The 14965-nt window shown below is 43.3% G+C and overlaps 1 protein-coding gene across 2 annotated transcripts in view; it reads right to left on the bottom strand.

Moving 5' to 3' along the window:
• Positions 1 to 14965, bottom strand: part of DRP2 (dystrophin related protein 2) — a 49641-nt gene that overhangs the window by 13721 nt on the left and 20955 nt on the right. For both annotated transcript variants that reach the window (XM_066249864.1, XM_066249866.1), the window contains 11 exons: positions 13573 to 13693; positions 10219 to 10487; positions 9686 to 9832; positions 9147 to 9225; positions 7345 to 7405; positions 6974 to 7035; positions 5862 to 5936; positions 4341 to 4542; positions 4033 to 4118; positions 898 to 1055; positions 394 to 560 (listed from right to left, as the gene is read on the bottom strand). In XM_066249864.1, coding sequence (XP_066105961.1) covers positions 394 to 560; positions 898 to 1055; positions 4033 to 4118; positions 4341 to 4542; positions 5862 to 5936; positions 6974 to 7035; positions 7345 to 7405; positions 9147 to 9225; positions 9686 to 9832; positions 10219 to 10487; positions 13573 to 13693 — 1427 coding nt within the window. The remainder of the gene's footprint in view (positions 1 to 393; positions 561 to 897; positions 1056 to 4032; positions 4119 to 4340; positions 4543 to 5861; positions 5937 to 6973; positions 7036 to 7344; positions 7406 to 9146; positions 9226 to 9685; positions 9833 to 10218; positions 10488 to 13572; positions 13694 to 14965) is intronic.

Genomic DNA, 14965 nt, shown 5'->3' with positions numbered 1-14965 from the left:
GAGAGGCAGCTGTGAACCATTTGCCAGCATGCCATTTGTAATATAGATGCTCTTACGCTAGGAGGCTGGGGTTTCTGGGTTCTATTTAATATTTCCTGGGAAACCACGAGCAACTTACTTCCCTTTCTGTGCCGTTCCCTCACGCACCCCCTTTGACACCTCTGTATGTTTTTGTAGGTCTGCAACATTTCATAATACAATTAAAACAAAAAGAAAATATTTCTGATTGTTTAAAAAGTTAAACTGCAGTATAAAAATTACTAAAATATATAACAATGTACAATTGATTAGCTATAATTATATAATTATGAAATATTTTTTTGAATACATAACTTATTTGCAACATGGTGTACTTACAATTATTATCATTCCATCAGGTATTGTTTTCCCTACCTGAAGCCCTTAATGGGGCACTGCCTACAGATAGAGCACTTAGTCTGATGCTTCACTTGCTCAGCAATGGTGACCCGATGCAGAACAGCCAGCCATACCATGGACTGGGGCTCCAAGTTGACCCATTCCAAGAACTGTGAAGCTTCAATGACTGGTTTCCCAGTGCTCTAGGAAAACAAGAAGCCAAATGGTAATAACTGAGGCCCAACATGTCTTATTCATCGAATGGCAGCTCTCAGAGGAGCAGGAGAACTAGCAAGGCCTGGATTGGCTTAGTTTCCAGAGGTGTCTACCTTCTGTCCTGTCTTAGTAGACTTGGCACCCTCCCTGGCAGGACTCTAACCCTAAAATCCCAGAGAACCCTCTTCCCTGTTGCTCCATCCCAGCAAACTCCCTTATATCTGACTAGTTCAGATCAAAACCCTAGCTCTTAGTCCTCCCTCCCTTCTTTCAACCCTCCCTCCCATTACCCCTCCCTTCTACCTTCCCCAGTTCCATACTCACAAAACGGAAGCAACTACGGACACTGGGCTCCACATTGCTGCCCCCAAAGGCTGCCACTTCCCCCAGCTGACGGGGCACCTGAATGGCCTCATGAAGCAGGACACCAAGGTGGCGCTGGTCACACTGGCTGCCTGAGTTCGCTACTTGGCTGAAGAGGTCTGCTGGCCCCACCAAAAGTCGTGATCAACCCCGATGTAGGAATGGCCAGAGAATAGTACAAGGAAAAAGAGTAGAAAAAGAAGACAGAGAAAGAGACATAAACTTAGCTAATGACTTTTGAAATTGGAATACCTAGAGGACCATTCGTGAACTTCTAGAAGCCCGAGTTCTAAAAGGAGCATTCTCTGAGTTCAGAGAGGAAAAGTACGACAGACACAAGAGAGAGAATATCAGAAAGACAGGCTAGAGAGAGAAGGACAGAGAGCAAGCTGTGTGTAAGGGCAGTGCCAGACACAAACGTAACACTATTGGGAAAACAGATTCTCAAGCAGCAAGATTAGAAGGTATGTGACTCAGTGGTGCCTGAACATGAGTCACAGCTTGTGTGCCCTATCCCATCCTAGCTTGTGTAGTCTGAAACTATAGTATTATCTCAATTATCCACACAAATGGAAAGGAACACTGGCATGGATAATCCAAAAACAGGAGATAATTCAAGAGATTGATCATCTAAGACAGCGGTAGTCAACCTTTTTATACCTACTGCCCACTTTTGTATCTCTGTTAGTAGTAAAATTTTCTAACCGCCCACCAGTTCCACAGTAATGGTGATTTATAAAGTAGGGAAGTAACTTTACTTTATAAAATTTATAAAGCAGAGTTACACCAAGTTAAAGCATATAATAATAAATTACTTACCAAGCACTTTATGTCAGATTTTCTCTAAGTTTGGCAGAATAAATCTTTATAAAACAACGTACTATAGTTAAATCTATCTTTTTATTTATACTTTGGTTGCTCCACTACCGCCCTCCATGAAATCTGGAATGCCCACTAGTGGGCGGTAGGGACCAGGTTGACTACCACTGATCTAAGAAGTATCTTTAAGTGACTATGAAACAGACTGTGGTACTTTTATTTGAATATGGGCTACATCTGCCCTTGTGGGAACTCTCCCACCCCACCCCAACTTTAGAAAATCTCCTCTAGAGATTATTGTCTGTCTGCTTCATATCTCACCTACGGCTTAGAAAACACACAAACATGGAAGACAGAGGGCCTAGGTTTTAGTATTGGATCCATTACTGAGTAGCTTGTAGAACCTCACGTAAGTCATGAACCTCTTCATGCTTCAGTTTCCTTACTTGTAAATTCAAGACAAATAATCATTGTCCACCCCATCTCAAAGGAATGTTGGGGAAAATAAATAATATCATAGCTATGGGCATGCTTTGAAACGTTTTCTTCCCTGTAAAGTTTTTCCAGACTGCTGTTATTTCTCTTTTATGATCTACCATTCTGATTAGTCTAATTAACACTTTATAAAAACTGATTTCTGTGTACTTCTGGCTCCTCCTCTGCACTGTAAACCACTCAGGCAGGGATCACGTCTAACTGAACCTAGTACTTACCACATTTAGCACAGTGGTCAACACACAGTCAGCACTTGACAACTAAAGATGCGGCTGTAGAAAAGATGAAGGATGGAGGGGAAAGCAAAGGTACTATCCACCAGAGAGGTTAAAACTACAGAATTCTCTGTCTATCTCCCAGTAATAGGAATTACTGCACCCTGTCCATATAATCACATGGGAAGTCTCCAGTAGAATGTGTGACGTGGCTTGAGCTCCAGACTGGACAGGGAGAAGCCTGATAGGCCATGGGGAAATAGAATTGGAAAGTCCAGGCTCTGAGTACCCCAGCTGTGTGTAAGAGCAGTGTGTAAGAGCAGTGCCAGACACAAACATAACACTATTGGGAAAACAGATTCTCAACAAGTAAGATTAGAAGGTATGTGACTCAGGGGTGCCTGAACATGAGTCACAGCTTGTGTGCCCTATCCCATCCTAGCTTGTGTAGTCTGAAACTATAGTATTATCTCAATTATCCACAAAAATGGAAAGAAACACTGGCATGGATAAACCAAAAACAGGAGATAATTGCCACTCTTAAAGGACAATGTTCGCCTCTTCCCACTGCGACCACTAGATTTAAGAGAAGATGCTAACTCAGATCCTGGTAAAGAAATTACATCAGATTAGGAGAAATCAAACCCACCGGAGTAACACTGGGAATAAAAACAGGCCTTAGGCCCATCTTAGCCTTTGGCTACTATGGGTTCTTTAAAGCAGTGGTCCCCAACCTTCATTGGGCACGGACCGGTTTAATGTCAGAAAATATTTTCACGGACCGACCTTTAGGGTGGGACGGATAAATGCACAAAATAAAATTATGCGACTGGCGTAAAAACTGTGGTATTTTTAAATATAATTGTCGAACTTACAAGACAAGTGTCAAGAGTGAGTCTTAGACCAGGGGTCCCCAAACTTTTTACACAGGGGGCCAGTTCAATGTCCCTCAGACGATTGGAGGGCCAGACTATAAAAAAACTATGAACAAATCCTTATGTATACTGCACATATCTTATTTTAAAGTAAGAAAACAAAATGGGAACAAATACAATATTTAAAATAAAGAACAAGTAAATTTAAATCAACAAGCTGACCAGTATTTCAATGGGAACTATGCTCCTGTCACTGACCACCAATGAAAGAGGTGCCCCTTCCGGAAGTGCAGCGGGGGCCGGATAAATGGCCTCAGGGGGCCGCATGTGGCCCGCGGGGCCGTAGTTTGGGGACCCCTGTCTTAGACGGATGTAACAGAGGGAATCTGGTCATTTTTAAAAAATAAAACATCGTTCAGACTTAAATATAAATAAAACAGAAATAATGTAAGTTATTTATTCTTTCTCTGCGGACGGGTACCAAATGGCCCACGGACTGGTACCAGTCCACAGTCCAGGGGTTGGGGACCACTGCTCTAAAGTATCCTGGACCAGGAAGTATCACAAGGTAATCCTGAGCAGCCCTCTGCTGAGTCAGAGGACCTACCTTCTACTTGTCTTATACCTTCCTTCTTCCCACCACACTTCTCCCTCCACCACACTCCACTTCCAGACTTTGAACTTATACTCACACTGCAGTTTTTCCTTCACTTCTGTGCCACACAGGCACGCAATGCCAGTCTTAAAGGACAATGTTCGCATCTTTCCACTGCGACCACTAGATTTAAGAGAAGAGACTAAGAACATAAATATATGTAAAAGGTTAACATCTTGGCAGTTACTTCCCTCACAGAGTTGACCTTAGCAGAACTCTGTGCTAACCATGCTCCATACTGAGTCGGGTCCAAGTCCACCATGGCAGCAATCTCTTCCCACCAGGCCCACTCCAGATGTCCCACTGTATTTCATTCTGGATGCTTCCAGAGCTGCAAGCCTTTACCTATCAAAAACATTGAGGAGCCAGTTGAGGCTCATGTCTACACAGAGCGGCACATTGACCAGGATGCCTCTTTCTTCCTCCAGCCGTTCATATAAGGCAGTCAGACAATGAATGACCTCCACCACGTCCATCACATGCTCACTAGCCTGAAGGTCATGCTCATTAAAGATCTCCAGGGCTGTGGTTAAAGTTACCAGGTCCACTGGAAAAAAAAAGAAAGGGAAAATATATAGCCCAAAACAAGAACCTCAAAGGATAGGCAAGGAGATAAGGCCACCAGCTTCTCCAAAATTGACTCAATCTTCAGAAAAACCATTTGTAAATATGATACAAGCTTCCCCTTTACCAAGACACTCATTCCAAGGGAGAGGAAGGCAGCAAAAAGCTCCCTAAATTAACCCAAAATGTTTCTATACCCATATGTTCTTTGACATCAATTTCAAGAAGATGGTGGGATGTGAATAAACTCACCCTCTTTGTTGGACATATCTCATTTAAAATTTTTATACATATTTCAACTGCAAATATGTTTGTCCATGGACTTTGTTCTGAGAATCTAGCCACCATTTGTGAAGGCTCAGGTGTGCCTGGGTAATTGTGACATACCTACCTCAGGAGGACTCTCTAATTACCCCCAGTGTTGGAAGCAGCCTAGACAGTCATATCAGCAATATTGAGGCCCTGGCCAGTTGGCTCAGTGGTAGAGCATCGGCCTGGCATGCGGGGGACCTGGGTTCAATTCCCGGCCAGGGCACATAGGAGAAGCGCCCATTTGCTTCTCCACCCCCCCTCCTTTCTCTCTCTCTCTTCCCCTCCCGCAGCCAAGGCTCCATTGGAGCAAAGATGGCCCAGACGCTGGGGATGGCTCCTTGGCCTCTGCCCCAGTCGCTAGAGTGGCTCTGGTCACGGCAGAGCGACGCCCCGGAGGGGCAGAGCATTGCCCCCTGGTGGGCAGAGCGTCACCCCTGGTGGGCGTGCCAGATGGATCCCGGTCGGGCGCATGGGGGAGTCTGTCTGACTGTCTTTCCCCGTTTCCAGCTTCAGAAAAATACAATATATATATATATATATATTAAACAGTGTCTCTGAGAAAGGCCACAAGGCACAGTATATCTGCAGCTATACTGTCCCCTAACCACTGGCATATGTTTCAGCGGATCTGCTGCTTCATCCAATAACCCCAAGATGGCAAAAGAACACAAGCCTCTCGTGGCTCCAAACCATGAGCTAGGATACTTCCTGCCATAAAGCAGTTGCTTGACCCATGTTGGGTAGGGAAGAAGGGAGAAGGAAGAGGATAGCTGTGGGTTTATTTGGAAACAAGTCTGGGTCTTGGGAAGAATGGAAAGGCCCTGGAAAAAGCCAGTGTGCACAGCCAGTATATCCACCAGCCTTTGGAGGGTTCCCACCAAGCCAATCAACAACCCCAGCCAAGGTGGGATGAAAATGGGAATGAATTGACAGATGAGAAACGTAAGGAGTGGGGGGAAGGCCATAAGGGAAGTGTGATGGGAGACTTACAGCGCAGTGCCTTTTGGACTCTGCGTAGCTTCATGGCAGTTCGGTAGGCTGAGAACTTAATGTTGTTCAGATCAGCTGCAAAGAATGGAAAGAGACCCACTTAGATCAGGGGATTACAAATTAAAACTACAAGATACCATTATGTACTCACCAGCTCAGCAAAATATAATAGTCTGACAATAGCAAGTGTCATCAAAGGTGTGGATGAATCACTATGTAACTGCTGGTGGAAGTGTTCACCTTGGAACACAACATGGTATTATCCCATAAAATTAAACATTCAGGTATCCTACAACACAGTCAGTTATATATTCAGATCAGTTTTTCAAATGTCTTTTTGACAAAGACACATAATGAGAAATTCATTTTACATCACGGTCCAAAATATATATACTTATGTGAACATGTATAAATAACTGTTCAAACATTTCAGGAAATAATGCCTTATTAGATTTGATAAAGTAAAAACAAAATAATATCAAACATGACTTGCTAAATAAAGATTTGTTGTGCTCTCTTTCATGTTTTCTAGTCTGTTTCAATTTTTATAATGCTTGTTAAATGCTGAAACAATGTTAGACCTGTAATCTGAAAAAACATGAACAGGTGCACCAGAAGACATTAACAAGAGCTCTTCAGTAGCACTGTTCTTATTAACTCCAAACTGGAAACACTCAAATGTCTATCAACAGTAGACTGGGTGAAGAAACTGGTATATACAACAAATGAAGCACTCTACAGCAGTTAAAATAAATGAACTAAATTCACATACATCAACATGGATAAAATTTGCAGCCACATGGTGAGTCTCTGTTAGTAGCCCAAGATAAGGCACGCGAGAATCACATTCATTACTTCCTGGACAGTGTCTTTCAAAGCACATCTGGTTCATATCTATAAGCATAATCCCCTAATGTGATAATAGAATGGTCCAGGGGGAATGTAGAGCCTCCAGGTGAGGGAGGTTCAGATGGAAACTGAGAGGAGGCAGCTGGAGGAAAAACAAGGCACTCACTTTCATGCCCACCTGCTTATAAAATGGGAGTCCCTTCTGTTCTCATAGAACAAAGGCAGCTGAATCCCCACCCTCTATGGAAACCTCGCATTCTTACCCAGGGTTTGGTATAACTCGGTCATCTTGGGATGGTCCCAGCATGTGGTCTGAGCCTGGTGGCTACAAACAAAAGCATCAATATCACAAGCATCCACACCACCCCTCACCGCCCGCACACATGCGCACACCACTCAGTGACAGGTTGGATGCAGGAGCTGCAGGATCTAGGGGTGAACCCTGAAGGTCCGGAAGCACAAGGGTTCCCCTTTACCCTAGTAGAATCTTGAGCTCTTGAGATGAGTAGGAGGAAGAACTGGGTTGGATGAAGGAATCCCAACAGATAAGGAGTGACAGGGACAGACAGAAAAAAAGGCCAGGGAGGGGTGAGGGCAGGTGACTGACCCGCTTCTGATTGAGACGGTCACTCACTTGATGTAGTAGGGAACTTTATTGGGTGAAATTGCTCTTTCCCAGGGAACCTGGACAGAGGCTGGTAAAGGAGAAGAGAAAGAAGATGGCCGTCAATGCTCTTTAGGCCCCTAGGGACTCCCCTGTTCTGTCCTCCCAAGAAGATGTCAAGCCCCAAAGGGGAAATCTGCCTCATTGCCAGCTCTTCACAGCTGCTAAGGTGGAGGGAAAAAAACTAATGAACACATTTCTCTCTTTGATCTTAAAGCAAAAGCGGGAGAAGAGGTTGTCATTGATATCCTCACATGCCAGAGACGTGGCAAGGGCATGAACAGGAATATCTGACCTTGCCCACCCTGACTATCTTCTCCCTAACCAGGCTGGCATTTCTACCCATTCAGCTATAGGTAGCTGGAGTGCTTCTGTGGATAAGGAGTGGAACCTACATTCTTCTTGGGGCTCAATGGCCTTCCCCAGGAAGACCAAGCTACGTAGTCCTGTAGGACAGTGGGGAATGGTAATGCCTGTTTCTCTTTGAAGCTGAGGAACTCTATAAAAGATATCCCTCTCTGCTCCAGGAATTTACCTTCTGGATGTTTCAGGAGAGGTTCAGTCACCTGGGCAACCTCCTCATGGCTATTTCCCTAAGTACAAGAGCCCTCTGCAGGTATAATACCTGCGACTATAATAGTAATAGTTCTAACTGCCATTAACATTTACTGAGCTCCTACAATGTGCCAGATACTCTTCTAAATGCTTTGTGTACATATCTAATGTCCAGATTTGTATATTGCCACCATCTCCACTGCTACCACCATGAGCTGAGTCACCACAATCCTTCACCTGGGTTATTGCAGTACACTTCCTAACAGGTCTCCCTGTTCCCCCTCTCAACTTCAACACTGACTCTGTTGAAACATCATTCAACTCATATCATCTTTCTGCTCAAACCCTTCCAAAGGTTTTGCATTCCATTCAGAATAAAATACTAAGTTCTTACCCTAATCTACAAGGCCCTCTGTACTCTGGCCTCTTCCTAACACTCTGATGCCACACTCTCTACCCTCTTTGCTCCGTTCTACACCAGCCTCTTTGCTGTACATTAGGCAAGCCCTGCCTTAAGGTCCTGGAAGTTGCTGTTCCCTTTCCCTGAAATGCTCTTCCCACAGATATCCACCCGGCTCATACCCTTACCTCCTGAGGTTTCTTCTCCATTGCCATGTTCTCAGTGAGACCTTTCCTGACCACTCCATTCAGAATTTCAATGCCTCCCCCGCTCAAGTCCATCACTTCCTAGTCATGCCTTAGCTGCTTTTTTCCAGAGCACTTGTCACCAACTTGCCTCATAGACTTTTTACTTATTTGTTTATGGTCTGGTTTCCCTCCCTAGAATTTAAGTTCTAAAAGTGTAGAAACTTCTCTCTGTTTTGTTCACTGATATAGCCCCAGTGCCTAGAAGAGTACCTGGCCCAAAGTAGGCCCTCAATAAATATTGTTGAAAAAATAGTCATTTAATTCCCATAACCTTGTGAACCAGGTAATATTTTTACTTCTTTTTATATATGGGAAAACTGAGGTTCAGAAAGGTTAAGCTATTTTTTTTCAAGCTTGCTCAGCTATAAAGTCAAAGAGCTATGACTCAGACCTAGATCTCTCTGATTTGAGAGCTTATCCTTTAAACTACTATACTACACGGCTTTATCGTTATTGCATTAGGAATGCCAAGGTATACTGGGTTCCACTAGGTCCCCAAGGGACAAGAGTAGACTCTCTTGGAAAGTGGCTAAGGCTCTGCTAAGTGAAGTCCAGTTTGTCTCACGTACAGGAGAGGAAGTGTTGTGACCCAGGCCCAAAATCCCTGTGGGCATCCTGGAGCTGCTTAAGCCTCTCACCAACTGACACCTAGGGAAAGAATAAGTAGTAAGTCAGTCAGTGTGGGAATTCATTCCAGATATTATAGTGTGGGATTTTCATGCACCTCTAGGAATCTTTGAGAATATCCTTATAGGCTGGTTCTTTTGTAGTTCCAGTTCCTTCTACCATCACCCAACTGCTAGTCCTCCCACAGCACTCCCAGGGGCCAGAGACAAGCATCCCAAATTTCAGGACACAGTCATTCTTCATCTGTCCCTGTATAACCTAAGCATCCATATTTAGACAGGTCCCTTTCAGATCTTCATTTCAAGCACTCCCTGTAGCTTAGAGGTTGAGAAGCCTGTTCTCTGTCCCCAAATTCTCTACTATTCTTCTCCTATGCAGGTCCCATTTCAATGCTCCTTCACTTCCTTTGGGCCTAGAGAATCTTGCCCCATACCTAATTATATTGAAGTTCTTCCCCATGGATCATTCCAGACTTCTGTACCTGTAGCTGTTTCCACCGGATGTTGATCTGCTCCAGGGCCCGGGAATTCTCCATTGACAAGTGCACATCAGAAATGGCGAGTTGATGGGCCAGATCATTCACCAACTTCACTCCATCTTTCACGGGGGAGAATTCTTCTTTGAATAGCTGTAGCACCAGGACCCAAGTCCCACAATGGACAGAGAGTGTGAAAGAGAAACCATTAGTCATTCACCTCAAATTCTTCATCACTCAGAGATTTTGTTTCAGTAGCAAAACGTAGGTGTTTGTCTATTAGGGTAACAGGACTAAGATGTGGGTGGCCACTGTCGTTGTCCTCCTTTCTTACTCTCAGAAAACACCAAAGAAAGAGAAGACAGTAGAAAGACAGAGGAGATTCCAGCTAAACTAGCCCCCAAATCCAGCACATAAAATGGTAGGCTTGGTTGCAGTCCTAGTCAACAATGGACTCTCAAGAGCAGTAAACTTGTCAGGGTCTGGGACATGTGTCAGGTATCAGAGTGGACTGTAGCCAGGTAAGGGAGCCCGCATACCTTAAGAGCTTGGATGTGGTCAGGGAGTGAATCAATGAAGAGATCCCCAATGGGCTCCCAAGTTGCTCGAACACCCTCAGCCTGGGTCAGAGTAGTGCTTAATTCCTCCATGGCCTCTTGGATCTCCAATAGCTGCTCCAGAGTGCGCTCAATGTGGCGGTGCTGGTCCACACAGCGGGCTATCAGCTTCTCCCATAGTTCACTGGCTACAGTCGCCTGTTTCCACACAAAGCGGCTAAGATTCTGGATCCGCTGTCTGGGAGAGGTATCTGCAAGGATAGGTAGGAAGTCAGGTCCGGCCAATCAGGAAGGGTAAGCACAAGGGAAAGACAAACAAAGACAGCCTTTTGTAAGATGTACATGGGTGTGCATGCACGTGTGTGCATTTTTGCCTATGTTTACACAAATGCATATCTGTATAAATATACAAATGTGTATTTACACAAATACATATTTTCCTGTGGTTGAGCTTCTTTTGTACATTCAGTTTTTTTTTAATTAAACTTTTTATTTTGAGATCATTATAGATGTAAATGCAGTTGTAAGAAATAATACAAAGATCTCATGCTCCTTTTACCCAGTTTCCACAAATGGTAACATCTTGAAAAGCTTTACTATATTATCACAACCAGGATATCAACATTGATGCAATCTACCAATTATGTTCAGAGTTCCCCAGTTTTGCTCATACTTTTTTGTCTGTGTACTTGCATTTAGTTCGATGCAATTTTATCACATGTGTAGGTTCTTGGATTCACTACCATAGTCAAGAGATTATGTTGTTGATTTCCATCTCTTTTATCATGAGGCTTTCCTTATGTTTTTTTTTTCTTTCTTTCTTTCTTTTTTTTTTTTTTTGTATTTTTCTGAAGCTGGAAACGGGGAGAGACAGTCAGACAGACTCCTGCATGCGCCCGACCGGGATCCACCCGGCACGCCCACCAGGGGGCGACGCTCTGCCCACCAGGGGGCAATGCTCTGCCCCTCTGGGGCGTCGCTCTGTCGCGACCAGAGCCACTCTAGCGCCTGGGGCAGAGGCCAAGGAGCCATCCCCATGCCTGGGCCTACTTCGCTCCAATGGAGCCTCGGCTGCGGGAGGGGAAGAGAGAGACAGAGAGGAAGGAGAGGGGGAGGGGTGGAGAAGCAGATGGGCGTTTCTCCTGTGTGCCCTGGCCGGGAATCGAACCAGGGACTTCTGCACGCCAGGCCGATGCTCTACCACTGAGCCAACCAGCCAGGGCCTGTTCTTTTTTCTTTTAAAAGAATATTGGTTAGAGTTATTCTATTTTTAAAATTTCTATATTTAATTTTTTTTTTTTTTTAAATATTTTATTCAGCCTGACCAGGCAGTGGCGCAGTGGATAGAGCATCAGACTGGGATGCAGAAGACCCAGGTTCGAGACCCAGAGGTCGCCAGCTTGAGCACGGGCTCATCTGGTTTGAGCAAAAAGCTCACCAGCTTGAGCCCAAGCTCACTGGCTCAAGCAAGGGGTTACTTGGTCTGCTGAAGGCCCACGGTCAAGGCACATATGAGAAAGCAATCAATGAACAACTAAGGTGTCACAACGAAAAACTAATAATTGATGCTTCTCATCTCTCTCCGTTCCTGTCTGTCTGTCCCTATCTATCCCTCTCTCTGACTCTCTGTCCTTGTAAAAAAAAAATTATTCATTGCCTGACCTGTGTTGGCACAGTGGATAAAGTGTCCACACATGGAATGCTGAGGTCGCCGGTTTGAAACCTTGCACTTGCCTGGTCAAGGCACATATGGGAGTTGATGCTACCTGCTCCTCCCCCTTTCTCTCTCTCTCACACACATTCACTCTATGTCCTCTCTACAATGAATAAATAAAAATAAAAAAGTAAAAAAAAATTATTCATTGATTTTAGAAAGAGGATAGAGAGAGAGAAAGAGAGGACAAGGAACAGGAAGCATCAATTCATAGTAGTTGTTTCTCATACGTGCCTTGACTAGGCAAGCCTGGAGTTTTGAACCAGTGATCTCAGCATTCCAGGTCAATGCTTAATAGGCTGTGTCACCACAAGTCAGGCTCCTTATGTTCTTTACAATGTGCAAGGTAAATAGTGAGTAAAATATATTAAGAGGCATAGTGAGGCAAATCATCCAGAGTCCTATTCACATGACCCTGGAATGTGGTTTTGCATTAGTGTTTGCTGCCCACTTCCATTCAAAGAACAGATGCATTTCATGAAGGCCCAACCCAGGAAAGGTCAGTGTAACTTGCTCAGTTTTTCCATCTAGGCACCTAACCTGTAGGTTTCCTCTTCCTTCTCAATCCTCCTCTCAGAATTAGATTCAGAGCCCTAAAACTCCAGGCTTATTGGAACTGTCCTTCTCTTCTGGAGCTTGTCCTATCTGAAGCCTATTGAGCAGTAAATTCAGTAATAGCTTCCCACTGAGGAGCTCAAAGTAAATAAGAGGGTCAATGGCATTGACAAAGGGCTCAACTAAAGACCTCCTGACCTGTGGTAGTGCAGTGGATAAAGTGTTGATGTGGAATGCTGAGGTCACCAGTTCAAGGCCTTGGGCTTGCCCAGTCAAGGTGCATACAAGAAGCAACTATGAGTTGCTGTTTCCTATTCCTTCTCCCCGTTCTCTCTCTTTCTACTCTCTCTAATCTGAATAAATAAAATATATATATATAAAGAAATATATATAATATATATATATATATATAAATAATGGTCCTTCCAGGCTATTCATAGCCAATTTCAGAGAATTAGAAGATTCCTCTGGAAAAGAGGGCTTGCTAGGCAACCTCTCAAACCTAATCACCATGGATACCAGCTGCCTTATATGTACCTAGACCTAGAGTTGCCCACTCTATTGAGAGAAGGGACTAGAAGTCACTAGGGTCAGTATCAAAAAGCCATTATCAATTTTCTTCTCCAAAGTCATCACCTAACTTTTCAGATTTTAAAAGTTTTTTGTTTTGTTTTGTTTTTACTTGCTGTTGACTAGAGCACTGTCATATGTCTCTCTATGTTGGAAAAAAGAAGAATGTTTTAGAAGGATATACTACTACTTCAATTCACTGAGTCAGTTCAATACATTTGAGTCTTGTGTTTTTCCTTATTCATGCTTCATTAGAAGGCCACACATGATACTCCAGAGCCCCATACATCTTTGGGCCACACACTGGTGTACCTTGCTCCAGACTCCATTCTCTTTGCTTTTTCTTGCAGTATGAATCTTTCTCTTCCCCAACTTTGGACTCCTAGAAGAAAACTACCTTTCTAGGTAATAGTTGAGAAAATGAGTTTGGAGAAGGCAGGAAGCTGTTTTGTGGTTCATAGTTCAAGAAGAAAGTGGAAGAGAGGAAGACCACCTACCTTTGCTCTCCAAATGGGATTCTTCTAATTCCTCAAATGGATGCTGGGACAGGAAGGCCTGAGCTGACTCCAGCACAGAGTAGATATAGTGGCCTCGAGACTTGACATCTTCCATAAAAGCCTGTGAAGTTTAGCAACAAAGTCAACAGGAGGGAAAGTATTTCAATTGCTTTACATTTCATCCTACAATTGACAACCTTTTTTCTTCCTCAGTGTAACTTGACCCTTTGGCATTATCCCACCCTCCACTCCCAGTAGCTTAACCACTATTTTGTCCTGTGATACCAATGATTAGCTTTTCCATTTTTAAAATTTATCTAAATGAAATCATATAGTATATCTTCTTTTTATACCTGTTTTTTTTCAGTTAACATACTGTCTTTAAAATTCATCCATGCTGTGGCACACAATTAAAGTTTTATTTTCTTGCTGTATTGTATTCCATTCTGTATACATTTTAAATTGAGATATAATCGGCATATAATATTATGCAAGTTTAAGGTATATGATATACTCATTTGATACATTTGTATCGCAATATCGTGCCATTGGAACGTTAGCTAACATCTCTGTCATGTCATATAATGATAATTTCTTCCCATGCACTTATTTTTATTTTTAAGAAGTCTCTGTTATTTTATGACTATAGAAGTAATATATGTCACAGAAGTCTTAGGAATTTTTGAAAAGAATAAAAAATTTAAAAACTCTAATTTAATCACCTAGAGTTGTTATACACTGTGAATATTTTTATATAGCTCCTTCTTATATTTTCACATGTCTGTATACATGTACAAATATCTATATAGATTTTTATACAATTGAGATCTACCTGTATATGATTTGTACCCTGTGTGTTTTCACTTAATGTTATGTTCATTCTTCATTAGAAAGTAGAAGAGGATTACCTGACCAAGTGGTAGTACAGTGGATAAAGTGTCAGACTGGGACAAGGAGGACCCAGGTTTGAAACCCTGAGGTCACCGACTTTAGTGTGGGCTCACCAGCTTGAGTGTGGGGTCAATGAGTTGAGCATGAGATCATAGACATGACCCCATGGTCGCTGGCTTGAGCCCAAAGGTTGCTGGCTTGAAGCCCAAGGTTGCTGGATTGAACCCAAGATTGCTGGCTTGAACCCAAGGTCGCTGGATTGAGCAAAGAGTCACTCACTCTACTGCAGCCCCCCCAGTCAAGGCACATATGAGAAATAAATCAATGAACAACTAAGGAGACTAAGGAGCCGCAACGATGAATTGATGCTTTTCATCTCTCTCCTTCCTGTCTGTCCCTATTTGTCCTTCTCTCTCTCTCTCTCTCTCTCTCTCTCTCTCAATAAAAAAATTAGAACAGGATTTTAAGGAAGGGCAATATTTGATGAAAGAAATAAAGAGAA

The sequence above is a fragment of the Saccopteryx bilineata genome, chromosome X (assembly GCF_036850765.1).
Source record: "Saccopteryx bilineata isolate mSacBil1 chromosome X, mSacBil1_pri_phased_curated, whole genome shotgun sequence".
In the NCBI taxonomy this organism is placed as follows: domain Eukaryota; kingdom Metazoa; phylum Chordata; class Mammalia; order Chiroptera; family Emballonuridae; genus Saccopteryx; species Saccopteryx bilineata.
This window is presented reverse-complemented; position numbering and strand designations above follow the sequence as displayed.